Source organism: Callorhinchus milii, unplaced genomic scaffold (assembly GCF_018977255.1).
Source record: "Callorhinchus milii isolate IMCB2004 unplaced genomic scaffold, IMCB_Cmil_1.0 Scaffold19, whole genome shotgun sequence".
Taxonomy (NCBI): Eukaryota; Metazoa; Chordata; class Chondrichthyes; order Chimaeriformes; family Callorhinchidae; genus Callorhinchus; species Callorhinchus milii.
Window position 1 is genome coordinate 8,940,778 of NW_024704760.1, and position 15,754 is coordinate 8,956,531.

At 48.4% G+C, this 15,754-nt stretch overlaps 1 protein-coding gene across 6 annotated transcripts in view; it reads left to right on the top strand.

Annotated features, from left to right (window-relative positions):
- The window catches only part of pacsin1b (protein kinase C and casein kinase substrate in neurons 1b), a 67,444-nt gene that overhangs the window by 39,580 nt on the left and 12,110 nt on the right, over positions 1-15,754 (top strand). For 4 of the 6 annotated variants that reach the window (XM_042342112.1, XM_042342114.1, XM_042342111.1 and 1 more), the window contains 3 exons: positions 1,427-1,553; positions 13,081-13,237; positions 14,306-14,541. In XM_042342112.1, the coding sequence (XP_042198046.1) occupies positions 1,494-1,553; positions 13,081-13,237; positions 14,306-14,541 (453 nt within the window). In that variant the 5' untranslated portion in view covers positions 1,427-1,493. Of the gene's footprint in view, positions 1-998; positions 1,181-1,426; positions 1,554-13,080; positions 13,238-14,305; positions 14,542-15,754 lie in introns of those variants that run through there. The other 2 variants (XM_042342110.1, XM_042342115.1) reach the window with 2 other exon arrangements.

Genomic DNA, 15,754 nt, shown 5'->3' on the forward strand with positions numbered 1-15,754 from the left:
TCCCCATCAGTTGCTGTACATGCGAAGGGGGTTGGGGGGAGGGTGGTGCGGGCGGGCTCTCTGTCTGCTGAAAGCCGAGTCCCAGTGGCGGGGGCACTTTCTGGTCTCAACGTGTTTTCCTTGCGTTTGGGAGAGATGAGGATTTAGTTTGTAATATTGTACAATGTGTTGTGTGCATGCAGACATGTTCAGTATATGGCACAGTGAGGCGACTGGCTGAGACATTGATAAAGCCAGAGGAATTGTAAGGTCACCATCCATCCAATTCTACAAGAACTGGGAATCAATGCTTCCAATTTCCTTGCACTGACTTCGATATTAAACACTGAACACGTTTCGACATGAAGTTCAGTCTGGCTCAGCCGGTAGCACTCTTTTGAGTCAGAAGGTTGTGGGATAAGGCGCTATATCAAATGCAAGGATTAGTATTACCAATATTATTATGTTGATCAATGTTAAGAGCGTTCGGGGGAGAGATGGTGCAGAATTGTAGATAATTCTTCCCTTCACTCTTAAGTTTGGGAGCCGGGGGATCTTTTTAATAACGCTCTGCTAAATTGAGAACGGAATCGAAGGATTCTCCACTGTTTGCGCGATCTTCAATTTGAAGACAGAACAGCCCCGCAGGCCAAGAGTAAGCGGTATTTGGGGCGAGTGCTGTTCCTTTCGACACCGCGACCATTTCGGCTGTTGGTATTTCACACTGATGCCACGGTGGGGTGGTGGGGGGGGGGGGTGGAGTGCGGGAGGTGGGTGGGGGGCAGGGTGCGGGTGGCGGAGCGGCCGGCTCGGAGGGCGGCAGCCCCCGCGGGCGGTCTGGCTGGGCCGGGCCGGGCCGGGCCCGCGCTGCGAGCTGGGAGAGGGGGAAGAGCTGCGATCGGAGCTGTGCTCTCTCGCCGTGTCCTTGAGGCCACATTACTCGCAGTAAAACAGCTCAGCTGCTGGAGTGCCGCCCCTGAGCCTGCATACTGGAAGCTGCGGTGCTGCGCATGCCCTGAACCTGTGTGTGAGAGCGGTTTGTGTGCTGTCACATGCCCTCGGAGGGACGCAGCTTAACTAATACCCAAACACAGATTAATCCTCCGCTCTAATGCGTGAGCCGTCATCTCGCGGACTGGCAGGACGGGCCAGGGTGGGAATTATGGTTTCGCATTGATAAAACGGTTTGGGGCTAATTTGGGTGAGAGATTTTATGTCAGTCGGGAAAAACGTTTATTTTTCGGTTTGATTTTCCCGTCAGTCTGTCAATTTGTTGTTGCTGCTCTGTGAGCTACAGTGTGTGGGCAGCACCGGCTGTTTACATCGATGAAGCTATTGAGCTGCGAAGGTTCAAAGTGACCTTTAGCTGTGAGTGAGTGTGTGTGTGTGTGTGTGTGTGCAAGAGACTGTCGCTCTGATGCTTCTGCTGTCTTCTCTTCCCCCGCAGTACACCGGCAGCTGAAGGTCTGGGGCAGTGCAGGTAGTTCAAGGTTCTCCCTGCCGAAGAGGAGAAAATGTCCGGCTCCTACGAAGACTCCACTGGATCAGAGGAAATCACCGACAGCTTCTGGGAGGTATCACAACTTTCTGGCCGTGCTTCAGGGCACTGGAATGTGAACGTTACAGCGTAATTTATTTTTGGGGGGATTTAAAGGAACTCTCTCGTGCCTGCACACAAGGATATAAAACCAGCGCCTTGTTGTCAAGTCCTGACTTTGTGTGGAGGCACAAGGGGTTTAAGCATGAAGGGCGCTATAATAATAATAAACCTTGCATTTGATATAGTGCCACATCACGTCTTCAAGACGTCTCAAAGCGCTTCACAGAATTTACTATGCTACGAATATACGCTAGTTGTTGTTGCTATTCTTGTTGTGTATTCTTGAGAGTGAATGTGTGTATGTGAGAGAGTGGGTGTGTGTAAATGTGAGTGTGAATGTGTGAGTGTGTATGAGTTGTATCTGTGTGTATGAGTGTGTATGTGTGAGTGAGTGTGTGAAATCATTGTCCAGCTGACGTTTTTGTGAATGCAGTTGCTGGCCGGCATTTGTGAGGCTTTTCCTGGCTAAGTGATCAGAATGACGCTATTTCGAGGTGAGGAGGGAGCACTAAGGGGTTAATCTTGCGTTTTGATGTCCTGTATGAATTGACAATGCAGTGTGGAGCTGCCGGGGGGGGGGGAGCGAGGGCTGGTGTGGAGCTGATGTAGGTTTGAGCTCAGGATCCTGTCCCCCTGCATTGCCGGCTTGGCTGCAATCAGTTGTAAAAGCAGAGACTGAAATGTTTTGCATTTACAGAGTGGGAAACCGCAGCCTATTGCAGCCTCGCGAGTGCTAAGCTGGCACTAAGCTAAGATGTGGGCTGTAATGTAGCATTGTGTAGAATCCTTCAGCACATTCCCTTAAAAATCTAACGTCTAACGAGGAATAATTCTCGGTTGCAACGAACCAGTCCAGTGGTTTCACAGAAAGCCACACGCAGGACTGTGCAGCCTTCACAGAGACTTCATTGTATAACAACAGTGATGCGCGTTTGTCCACAGAACTTCATGTAGAGGAATGTCGAGGACGCTTTACAGAGACCGAGCGGGCACCGAGCAGGAGGAGAGAGGGGAATGTAGGCATGGCCAAAGAGACGGGTGTCTAGGCATGTTATTTGGGAGATTGGTAGAGAGGAGGCGGTGACAATACGATTTATATTATGTGGAGACTTTCACATCAGGAGTACGTCTTAAAGGGAGGTGTTGATTATGCCAACGCCCTGCTTGACGACCTTACCAACCCCTACCTCCACAAGCTACAGATTATTCCGAGCTGTGCAGCTTGTGTCCTCTACTGCACCAGGCTCCGTGAACCTAATACCCCCACCCTCGCCCGACTCCACTGGCGCCCCATCCCCCAGAGGATAGAGTTCAAAATCCTTGTCCTCACCTTCAAAGCCCTCCACACGCTTGCTCTTCCCTACCTCTGTGACCTATTAACTCCATACAGACCTGTCTGCTCCCTCCACTGACTCTAGCCTGCTCCATGCCCCGATCCTACCCATCCCACAACAACAAATTACATTTACACAGCGGCTTTCACATCAGGACACCCCAAGGTGCTGGACAGTCAAGGATTTGCACCTGAGCTGGAGATTGGGATCAGGAAAGGGTAGAGGACAGGGAGAGTAGGGATAGGAGGATCACTGATGGTGCGGTCGAAGAGGGTCTTGAGACAGGCTTTGAAGAAGGCAAGGGAGGGGGCTAAGCGATGGATTCCGAAGGGTGGGGACAGAAAGGCTGATGGCCTGACCACCGAAGTGGGGTTGGCCGGGAGAGGCATGAGGAACAGCCAGAGTGAGTTTGACACTAAGGTCGGGAGGCTCCGGTACTCAGAGCCAGAGGTCAGGAGATGTTGTGGAGTTGAGGAGGATGGCTTCTGTCTTGTCCATGTTCAGCTGAAGGGTGGAGGGACAGAACACGCACCAGTTTCTGATCTGTCACTTGTCTTTCTATAACGATAAAAAATAACATCCTAAAATTACTTTGCAGTCATTGTATTACTGGGAGATGAATCATTTATCTGAAAATAACAAGAAGATTCGCAAGCGAGAGACCTGGGTTCGATTCCCGGCAAGGTGAAATGTTGGGCAAGTTTCCTTACTTCACATACCTCTCTCTGTTTACCTAGCAGTAAGTAGGAACCTGGTTGTTAGTCAATTTGTGGATTGCTTTTCCGGGGGTAATACATACTTCAAAAATAATAATAATAAATTGGTCACTTCAATCCACGACTATCTGTGGGGACACTGCTGTGCGCAATTCGCTGCCGTGTTTCACCCACAAAACATACAGTCAATTCACTTTAGGTATATTCTGTGAAGCACTTTGAGATACCTCGAAGTCATGATAAGACTCCGTATCAAATGCAAGGATTATTATTAGGATTCAACTGAAAAACAAACTAGCCATTAACATTCTCAAGCCAAGCATCCGCTAACTGCCAACCACAGAAATGCTAGCCTGATGGATCAGACTGTGGAGCCCGATGTGAATAGGGACATTTGGGTGGTCGAGCAGCTAACTTCCTAATCAGTCATTGAAGTTGGTATCTGATCTGTCAAAATAAACTGATGCATTGTCCAAAGTCATCTCTGTAGGACATGCGTAAATGGGATGTGTATTCCAGGCTGAGAGATTGACTAACTGAGGTGTACCAGGTTTACACACAGGCTTTATAATGGAAATCCCAAATATGTTTCATTCTGTTTGTTGAGCAGTTGATCGATTACTCGGGCAGAGAGAGAGAGAATCACAGAGTTCTTGAGGGATTTCGTAAATAGGATTTGTTTTATTTTTTAATGAAATCTCTGACATTCTTGGGTTCTAGTGCAAATGGCATCACATGTCCCTGGGCTCATTCCACTCCATTTTTGCCATGAGATCTGTCATTATTTGTCGATATTATCTTCGAAGAAGCCCAATATAATGGGGTTGTCTCTCGGGAAGATTGCCCTGCTCTACCGTCCATTGTGTAGCTTTAGCTTTGTTCCTGAGCTGCTTGTCAGCCCAGCCATGGGAAGCAGTGAGTGTATATGTCCTTCACCACCGCCTGAGACATTCACAGCGCATTTTAAGATGAGTTTTGAAGTTTTCCAGCATACATTCTCTTATGCAGGACATCTGCAGAGAATGCAAATTGTTATAAAATTCCACTTGGGTCTGGATTTACAACAACGTGCATTTACACAGCGCCCTTCACGCAGGACAGCACCTCGGAGCGCTGCACAGTGCCGCAGTTGGACGGCAAGCAAGGGAGAAGGGGGAGGGGGAGATGACCAAACAAGGGGATTGAAGATGTAGGTGTTAAGGTGGGTTTCAAAGACAGATAAAGAGAGGGAGAGGTGGAACAATTAAGGCAGGGAGTTCGAGAGGTTAGTGGTGCAGTGGCTAAAGGCACGGTCAACGATTGCGGTGAGTAGTGATCAGGGGGCATGCAGCAGGCCTGGGCAAACGGGGCATCAGGGCGATGGGCATGAGCAGGTCAGAGAGACAGGATGCTGGGGTGTGCAGGGACCTGTGGGTGAGGAGCTTGAAATCGATCCTTTCAGGGTGAGGGAGCCGGGAGGCTGGTGAGGACTGGTGATTTACTCTATTAATGTAGAGTTACAGAGCATCCAGAACGTGGCAAATTCTTGAATTCAGTCTTAACTTTGAAGCTGGTTTTCTGTCGTCTCTTACAACTTTTCACGTCAGTGACTGACTTCGAAATTAAAGCTGTGTTTAAAGAGTTGCCAAATTTAGGACAAATGTAGGACAAATTTAGGACGCACTGCTAAATGGAGTGAATCCAGACTTGGTGGGCTTGTAACCCTTGTATTGTGAATGTGCTATTGGAGTGAAGGGGCCTAATGAGGCCAGGGTCCAGTCACTGACATTCACAATGGAGAAAACAATCGTTCTGAATTTATATTTGCTGTGTTTTATGCTGTGTTGTGAGCAGGTCATTGTGATCCTCGCTGCATTGTTTGAAGGTTTGATCTGAAATCGTGCTTTGTGCCTGGGTTCAAAATACAAGCGTTTTCAAAATCTGAACCAAAGCTGCCAACAACAACAACAAGATTACATTTGTATCGCGCCTTTCCCGTCGGGAGGATGTCCCAAAGCCTGGACAATGTATAGCTGGGGTCAGGGGGGGAGAAGGGAGGCGAGGGGAAGGGGGTGGCCAAAGGCGGGAATTGCGGGTGACCGGAGATTTTATTATAAAGAGCAGAAATGGGATTAAGTTGTAGATCGGACGTGATCTAAACAACAACAATAATTTGCAGTTAAGGTCTCGGAGCGCTAAGATGCTGGAGCGGGCATGTCATATGTCCACACTTTTCCCAGAGAAGGTTTTACAAGAACAATAACAACAACAAAATTACGTGTTTAGCGTCTTTCGCGTCAGGAGAACGTCCCAAGGTGCTGGACATACAGAGTTTCGGATCCGAGCTGGGGGTCGGGATCGGGGAGGGTGGGAGGCAGGGGGGGAAGCAGGATGATCGAAAGCACGGTTGAAGAGGAGGGTCTTGAGATGGGTCTTGAAGGAACCAAAGGATGGGATGAGGTGGAGGGACTGCGGGATGAAGTTCCAGAGGGTGGGAGCAGAGTAGCAGAAGGCCCGCCTGCCACTAGTGGTATTTGAGATGAGGATGGACGAGGCGTGACAGGGTGGACGAAGGAGCTGGTTCTTGATGGAGAAGCGGAGCCTGGGTTGTCCTTAGCCTCCAAGATTGTCTTGGGAGTAGAATGATGATTTAGCGGAGGCGAGTTTTAGAGAGCAAATAGAGAGAGGAACGCTAGGTTTTCACGCTAGGTCTAGCACAGTGTTACTCACCCTAGCTGAGATATTGCGTTTGATGCTCGGTCAATTATACAGTCAATATACAGTCAATTCACTCTACAGTATATTTTGTGAAGCGCTTTGAGATGTTTTGCAGATGTGATAAGACGCTATATCAAATGCAAGGATTATTATTATTATCCTCTCGTCCATACAATTTGGTTTCATACAGTAAATGTTTACTTTCATGATCCAAACAGCTAGTTTTGGCTTCCCTGTGTATGTGCAATGTCTGTGATTGTAACTAACCTTTGAATGTGAAGATTCCTGGAAAGGGCAGGCCGGGCGGGGAATCTGGAGGCTGTAATTAGGACTTGTCTTGTTTATGGGCCAGGTGCTAGATTTATTTTTTTATAAATTTAGAATTGATGCAGTGTTCTCAAAGTAAACGCTGGGCCAGCCAGTGAGCTGGTTACTTGAATAGAATTAACTATGGAAGTGAGTGTACTAAAACGGGACGGAATTCTGCACACGTCTCTGACTGCTTACTCCAGGCTTTAACTAGAAACAAAATGTCACCATCCCTACAGCAGACACCTGCCTGGTTGATAAAATAAAATACAACAACAAAATTACATTTCTTTCGCGTTGATAGAAGGTTTCAAGGAACTGAATGGTCTGGGATCAGGACCCAAGAATGGAGTGCCAGGCTCGGGATGAGGGAAGGCAAAGAGGCAGGAGGGCGGCTGAAGGCATGGTTGAAAAGGAGGGTTCTGAGTCGTGTCTTGAAGGAGGAAAGGGAGGGAGCAGGTGAAGGGATTGTGGGATGGAGTTCCAAAGAGTGGGGGCAGAGAAGCTGAAGGCCTGACCACCAACGGTAGGGTGGGTTGGGCGGGAGACCTGGAATAGGCCGGAGCCTGCTGAATGGAGGGAGCGGATAGGTTGATAGGGATGTCGGAGGGGGCAAGGCTGTGGAGAGCCATGAAAGTGAGGACAAGGATTTTGAATTCTATCCTCTGAGGGTTGGGGAACCAGTGGAGCCGGGCGATGGTGGGGGTTATGGGGTCACAGAGCTTGGTATGGGAGAGGACATGAGCTGCAGAGTTCTGGATGATCTGCAGCCTATGGAGGAGTTGGGGAGGCTGACAAGAAGGAATTTCTGTAGTCGAGCCTTGAGGTGAGGGATCCGTGTATGAGGGTTTCGGCGGCCTGAGGGTTGAGGCAGTGGCAGAGTCGGGCAATGTTGCGGAGGTGGGGGAAGGCAGAGTGGGTCATAGCATGGAGGATAAAGGACAGTTGAGGGTCGAACAAGATGCCCAGGTTCCTGACTGGCTTGGTGAGGTGGAATGTGCATCCGTAGATGCTGATGCTGCCAGTGCCTGAGGCGCTGAGGCGCTGGCTCTAGCCAATCAGGAGGGCCTCGGTCTTGCTGACATTCAGCTGTAGAAAGTTGGCTCTCGTCCAGGAATTGATGTCAGACAGGCAATCTGTCAGGACATTAGTGGTTCTGGATTCAATGGTGCAGGCAGAGAGATAGAATTGGTGTTATCCACATACATGTGGAAGTTGACCACATGTCTGCGGATGATGTCACCAAGGGGGAGCATATAGAGGTTGAAGAGGAGGGGACTGAGGACAGAGCCCAGAGGAACACCGTACAAGACTGTAATAATCCTTGCATTTGATATAGCGCCTTATCACTTCTTCGAGACGCCTCAAAGCACTTATAGAATATACTGTAAAGTGAGTTGTATATTTTATGGGCAAAATGCAGCAGCCAGTTGCGCACAGCAATGTCCCACAAACAGTTATGGATTGGTCTGTAAGGTGCAGGACAGTGGACCAGCTGGATTCAGGGTGGTTTGAACATTCAATGGATTCAGGGCGGTTTGAACGCTGAGGATCTGGGATAAGAGTGAAGAAATCCAGGTTCCTCGTGGACTGGGAATCCCTCGTGAAATAGGTTTGGAGCATCTCAGGGGATTTCTAGCGACTGCAATAAGTGTCAGTCTGTGGCCACGTTGCTGGCCGGTCTCGTTGAGTAGAAGGCTCCGTTGGGTAAGGTTAAAGTCACACGAGGCCAGCAGGAGAGGCTGGGCCTGAGGGTCCTTCCGCAGTGTCTGTGCCCCTAGCCTGGCCACGTGCTGCCAATGCTCATTGCCCAGCACTGAGCAGAGACACTCACTCAGGAGAGATACTCACTGAGCAGAGACATGCCCTGTATCCTATTGGGCTGCTCAGTCAGAGGATGTTTGCATCTGTCTGACTGAGTTCCTGTATATACATGTCCTTGACTTGGATGTTATGAGGGCAGGAAGGCAAGAGAACACATTCTTCATCGCCAGTCTGGGCTCCGTGCCCTTGGCTCCACCTGAATACAGCGCTTGATCAGTGTGTGAAGCAGGAGGGAAATCGGAGCTCCTGTAAAAAGAATACTTGGGCCTGTCCCGCGTTGCCAGGCAACTGACGCCTGTGTAGATTTTTCCCATTTAAGCAGTAAGACGTGGATTAATGGAACCTGCAGCATTCGGAAAGGTCTTGTGTCGCGCTCACTGCATAACAAACGATGGAGTAATTGGGTGCCAAAGCTTTGCTTCAGATGAGTTTGTTTCTCTCAACAACGACAAGTTACATATATATAGCACCTTTCACATCAAGAGGACGTCCTCAGGCAGAAGTGATCTGCTCTTAGCCCTCAGGCCACCCTGGAAGTTATGTCGGCAGTGACCTGATGACCCAGGAGCAGGGCTGGAGGCCTTTTTTTTTAGCATCCCTGTTTGTAATGGAGTGTATGACCTTTGGCCTCAGGCCTCATGGCCAGGTTGCCCTGGAACTGGTGAATGCTGCTCCGTGATGGCCAGGAGTCTGACTGACTGACCTCAGTGCGGGGAGAGGTGTCTTCTCTGCCACGAGGAACACTCTCCAGCCCTGTTTAAATACATCCATTCCATTCACTCACTTCCCCCCCCAAAAAGCAAGTGCGTGTAGCTACACTGTCCACATTTCCACAAAGTGAGAGCTCCGTTGGAGAATTAGGTTCAATTTTGAATACAAAACACACACTTTGACCCAGTGGTGGCCAACCTTGTTGATCGGCCAACAAAATAAATGTTCAAGATTGAATATTTCTTGATTTATGATAGAAATTAAGAAATATTCAATTAAGAGAAAACTGAAAACAGAGTACAGATGGAACAGACTGGTGCAAATGTTCTTTGTGGGGAGGTGAGGAGTGGGGGGTATGGGGTTGGGCTTCTTGACTACCTGTGGGCCACAAGTTGGCTACCACTTCTTTACAGTAAATCCTGTGAAAACTTTGAGGTGTTTTAACAGAGTAAAAGGGTTTGTATCAAAGGCCGGAATTATTATTATAATTACAATAGTGCACTTGGCCACTGACTTCTAAACTGACCTCAGTTGTTTCGCTGTAGCTGAAAAGACCCATTTGTACCTTTTGTTAAGATTTGAGTTTGTGGGTTATGTGGCAACGAATTGTAACTTTGTACAGTTGACTATATGGACTGCACTTTTCTCATCGGCAATGTTTAGTTGACATAGAAATACCTTCATGGCTGTTGCTTGTCTCTATTCCCTTTCACTTGTATCTTCCTCAAGTTTGCCTACCAGGGCAGCGAGCAACAGTAGACACTTTGAGGTAGTCTAACTGATAATTGTAAATGTAATTGAAGAGATGAGAAGACAGAAATGAAATCTCGTGGGGCTAATAATATCAAATGAAGCTCCGTCCTTTTATGATTCATGATGTCTTTGGAAATCTGGATTGGCAGTGAGCTATAGTTTAGGAATTTGAATCTGGGTGTTTTTTTTATAGATTTATAATCCCAGGTTTTTCATCTGATACGGAGGTCTGAGCATATGGACATGGGAGGGACATGGGTTCAGAGTTTTAAAGGACAGTTTCAAGACAGATCAGTGCTGTGCTCGTGTGTGGAGGTGGCTGATATGCTTACAGGGAGAATGTTGTGCCATTTTGCAGTTACTTTCTACCAAGGTTAGGAACAGATGAGATGCAGGAATAGATTCGCTGGAGTTGTGCCAAGGCAGGACCCTCCCACTGACCACGTTGCTGTGGATAATGTCTGTCAGTGGCCTGTTCGCACAGGTTTGTCACCGGACGTCAGCCAGGTCGTGCCGGAAGTAATATCAGCGGTCACCTGATGACACAGGAGCAGGGCTGGAGGCCATGTTTTCTTGTGTATCCATTGGGTGTGCACATGGGCTGATAACTGGCAAATGAAGTTTAATACTGATCAACACAAGGTACTACATATAGGATCCAGGAATAGGAATCACAATCCTCCATTGGGATAGCGCTTGCCAAGGGGGAAGCAGAAAGAGATCTCGTGGTGTTAGTTGACCTGTCGCTCACTGTGTCAAAACAGTGTGAGGCAGCAATAAACAAGGCAAACAGGATGCTGGGCTCGGAGCTAAATCAGTGGAGTTCAGATCCCCAGACGTCATTGTCAGGCTGTACGTTGCTCTGGTCAGGCCACACCTTGAACACTGCACACGGCTCTGGTCACTGTGACATAAGGGGCTGCCCAGGATACAGTAAGACAGTAGAACAACAGGACACAGGTTTAGAGGTGTAAAGGACAATTTCAGGACAGACACCAGGAAGTTTTGCTTTACCCTGAGGGTAATCAATGGCAGGCTCAGGTTACCAGAAAGCGTGGTTGAGGCCAGGACACTGGAACTCATTTAAAGAGCAGCTTGATGCTGTGATGGGGTGGGGGGGAGTTTGAAGTGTTCTGGAGGGAGGAAATCAGATGGGTTGAAGGGCCTTCTTCATCCAGACCATCTTGTGATCAATTAGTGTCAGTATTAAGCCTCGGATATTGTTTGATGAACTTCAAAGGGTTTCCTATTACACTATCGATCGCCCTCGAGAGTTCTGGCTGAAGGTGACTGCGGGTGGATTGTCTGCACAGTTTGAATGCAGTGAGTGAGACAGCAGCTGATGCTCCTCACTGTGCCTCACACCTCTCGCTAGTACCTCACTGTGGGTTTAAAAAGAGAATCCACGCGATCGGGTATTTGACACTGTCTCTAGAGGAAGGAAACCAACATTAGCAATGAATTAAAGATAAAGACTTTCATCTCTTATTTCAACTGGTTAAAAGTTATCTTGTGAGGTTTTGACTGTCTTCAGACCTGCCTCTCACACGCTCTGCGCTGTGCCCTGTGTATATCTGTGTGTGCGTGCATGTGTCTGTGTGGGTGTATATCTGTGTGTGTCTACGTGTGTCTGTGTGTGTGTTTGTATCTATGTGGATATGTGTGTATACTTGTGTATCTTTGTGTGTGTATGTGTGTTTACAGAAGGCAGTCCTGACCAGGACCGCCTTCTTCCACCTCTGCCACATTACCTGCCTCCGACCGTACCTTACCCCAAATGCAGCCGAAACCCTCGTGCATGTCAACTCCCGCCTGGAGAGCTAGTGGAGTCGAGCGAGGATGGGGGTGATAGAGTCATCGAGCTTTTGGAGGGACGAGTTGGGAAGGCCAACAAGCAGAGAGTTGCGTAATCGAGCCTGGATATGATGAATGCATGAATGAGGGTCTTGTGTTCACTTTTATTTAAATAAAAGTGAACAAACCCAAGTGTGTGTTTAGCCGGAAGCTGGGCAGATGGTGTGAGTTTATCTCCATCACTATCTCATGTTACTTGTAATCTTTTGAGGACTTTAGTGCAAATTCAAACCATGAATCAGATTGAACCCCAAATGCCCAGCCTGTGTTCTGCTGCCAGGTCAGCTATGGCCGATTTCCTGTTGCTGTCACTCGTCCCTCATCACGCTGGCCGCAAATGGCCACGGCACACAGTCACACCCACACAGGACATGTTTGCATAAATTGTTCCCCGGTCTTGACTCAGCATTGATTTTCCCAGACCGAGAGGCAACACACACACCAGAGTGACAGGGGTGATCCCGTGTTCGAGCTCGAACTACGGGAAAGGAGATAAATTAGGGCTCTTTGCTCTGAAAAGAGACGTCTTGGAACAGGAATGAATACACATTGCTAAATAGGCCACAGAATATATTCTCAGAGCATTGCTTTCAGATTTGCCAGGACTGCACAATGCGGGGTGAGGGATAGATGGTGGATTTAGGACAAAAACGAGGAAGTATTTTTTTGCATTAGAGTAATGGCTAGTTGGAGTCAGGGTTCTCCTGGTGTGGGCAGATGAGTGCTCCACCGAACACCCTGCTCATGTGTAGATAACAACCGTCTGTTTCTCTTCAACCGTGAAGCTCCCCTCTCGACTCTCTACCCTCTCCTCGCTCCCTCCCTTTCCTCCCCTCACCCTGACCATATCCCCTCTGCTCGGGTCCCGACCCAACTGTCCAGCGCCTTAGGACGTCCTCCCGACGTGAAAGGCGCTCTATAAATGCAATCTTCTTGTTGTTGTTGTTGTGTGGTGTTTCCAGTGAATGCTGCTTTAAACAGAGCTGAGTGTGACGACAACTTGTTCTTATACACACCTGCACGTGGCAAACCATCTCCTCGTAGCTCATAATAGAGGTGGAGTGGGAGCCTGTGCCGGGGGGAGTATGGGGGTGGGGAGGAGCAAGGTGGCAAAAGGTCCAGTCAAAGATGGCTTTTGAAAGCGGAGTCGAGGGTGCGAGATGGAAGATTTGGGAGAGAGTTCCAAAGTGGGGGAGGGCAAAGTGACGGAAAGCTCGGCCGCCGAGGGTCTAAGCCTCAAGGAGAGGATTTGCAGTGTGCTGGGCATTGCTGAAGATTTGCTCTGTCTGTCTCTCTGCTGCAGGTGGGGAACTACAAGCGTTCAGTCAAGCGGATTGATGATGGGCACAGGTTGTGTAATGATCTAATGAGCTGCATCAACGAGCGAGCCAAGATTGAGAAGGCTTACTCCCAGCAGCTGACTGACTGGTCGAAGAGGTGGAAACAGCTCATTGAGAAAGGTAGGTCACTTCGCAAGGCCAGTGTGCAGGGTAAACCAGTCCTGTCCAATTTGTCAAACCAGAATCTCCTCGCTGCACACCGGGGGAGGGACAGGAGCCTGAGATAACAATTCTCTGCATTTGTTGACTTAACTTGCTTCTTGTGTGTTAATTATATTTTAATTGTCAACCAATGGGGATTTCACATCAAGGCTGTCAATACAGAGCGAGCCTGGGCAACACACGGCAAAGAAGAGTCTTTTACTCTTCTCTCCTCTTTCCCCCGCTCCCTTCTTCCCCACTTTTTGTCAACCCTTCCCCAAAAGCAACCCTATCAAAACCCTGAGCATTTCTCAAATCAATAAACCATGAAGTGAACCTGCTTCATACACAAATAAACCCACCAGAAATTGTCCTGTGGGTATGGTTGATGTGAATCTATGCCAATCTTCCAGCTTTTCATTGTTCATTGTTTGGACTTGTTCATTATGTCAAACATTTCCTTTATTGCCTTTCACATCAGGAGGACGTCTCCAAACTCTTCATAGGATTCACTGTAAAGTGTTGTGACTGTGTTTTGTAGGCAAACTGCTTTAAGTCCTGCCGATGAGCCGGGCTGGGTTGTGCTGTCATCAGCAGTGCCCTGGAGTACTGTTGACCCACCTAGCTCACTAACCGGACTAGAGACCGTCACAGAGGACTGGCTCGATTCCAATATACCTTAGTCTAGTGAGTCATCTTGGAACTCAGCTCAGCTCCAAGGAGACCCTTCTTCCCCCCATTAAAATGAGATCATTTATGTCTTGGTTGTTTGTGCGATCTTGTCGAGGTAGATTAGCTTTATGTTTGCGTACAAATACAGTCACCACACTTGACTGTGATTCTCCATGAGGTACTGCGTGAAATGATCTTGTGTGATAAAGTGCTATAAAAATGCAAAACATCTTCCTATGTTTTTCTGTAACATTGTTCTTCTTAACTGGAGTCTTAAAGACACCCAGGAGTGGGTGGGTATAAACACCAGCACAAACCAGTTGGCCCGAATGGCCTATTTGCATGCTGTAGAGTGTGTGTCACTGTTGTTGCCAGGGCCCCAGTACGGCACGTTACAGAGAGCCTGGATGACCATGATGACCGAAGCGGACAGAGTCAGTGAGCTGCACCAGGACGTGAGGAATGGGCTGGTCACTGACGACTTTGAGAAAGTGAAGAACTGGCAAAAAGACATGTATCACAAGCAGATGATAGGAGGCTTCAAAGAGACCAAGGAGGCCGAGGACGGATTTCGCAAGGCACAGAAACCCTGGGCGAAAAAACTGAAGGAGGTAAAGAGCTGGTCTATAAGAGTGGTGGCCGGAGTGGTGAGGGGGAGGGGAGAGAGAGAGGGGATTTAGAGTGGTAGGGGTCGACGTGGATGTGGAAAGTGCTGTGAAAAAGCTTATGTTATTGTGGCGTTCATACATAGAGGAACAGAGTACAAAAGCAAAGCAATAATAATTTTGTACAATCATTGATGAGGCTGCTGCTGGAGACTGGGTTCAGTTCTGAGCCTCACTTCAGGAAGGATGTTAAGGCCTTGGACGGAGGCAGAGGAGGTTTGTCAAAGTAATCGCAGGGATAATAATAATCTTTGCATTTGATATCTCGGGTTCCTACATCGTGCTAAGTAAACAGAGGAGGGTAGAGTGAGGAAACTTACCTAAGGTTTCACTCCGACAGAGAATCAAACCCAGGTCTTCTCGTTTGTGAGGCGAGCGCTCTAACCAATACCTTACCGAACTCCATCATTACAGGATTAGTTATGAGGAGAGGTTAGAGCTAAGATGATGAAAGGGGACCTAATAGAAGTGGATACGGTGATGAGGGTTTGACAGGGAGAAGCTATCTCCACTGGCCGGGCAGCCAGTGACAAGAGGACACAGAGATAAGAGAGGCACAAGAATTTAGGAGAAATGTTTTCCCTTCGGGAGCCTCTGAAGCTCAGAGGATTGTAGGGGAATGGGTCTAGGGCAGGTGGTTGATCATAATATTGATCATTATATATGGCTTTTCCTCCGGCCCCCACGCCATTTTGTGCGGTGTTCCTCAGGGCTCTGACCTTGTTCCCCTCCTCTTCAATATCTACATGTTCCTCCTTGGTGACATCATCTGCAGACATGGGGTCAACTTCCACATGTATGAGGATGACACCCAACTCTACCTCTCTGCTTCCACTCTCGACTCCAGGACCACTGCTGTCCTGACAGATGAGAGCTAACATTCTACAGTTGAACGTCAGCAAGAACGAGGCTCTCTTGATTGGCTCCCATCAGCACCTCCATACCTCAGGAAGTGGTAGCATCACCATCCATGGATGCACACTCCACCTCACTGAGCCAGTCCGGAACCTTGGCATGTTGTTTCACCCTCAAGTATACTTTCTACCCCATATCCGTGCCATGTCCCGCTCTGCCTTCCCTCATCTCCGCAACATCGCCCGGCTCCGTCATTGCCTCTTCCCTCAGCTCGCCAAAACCCTCATTCACGCAGTTATTACAT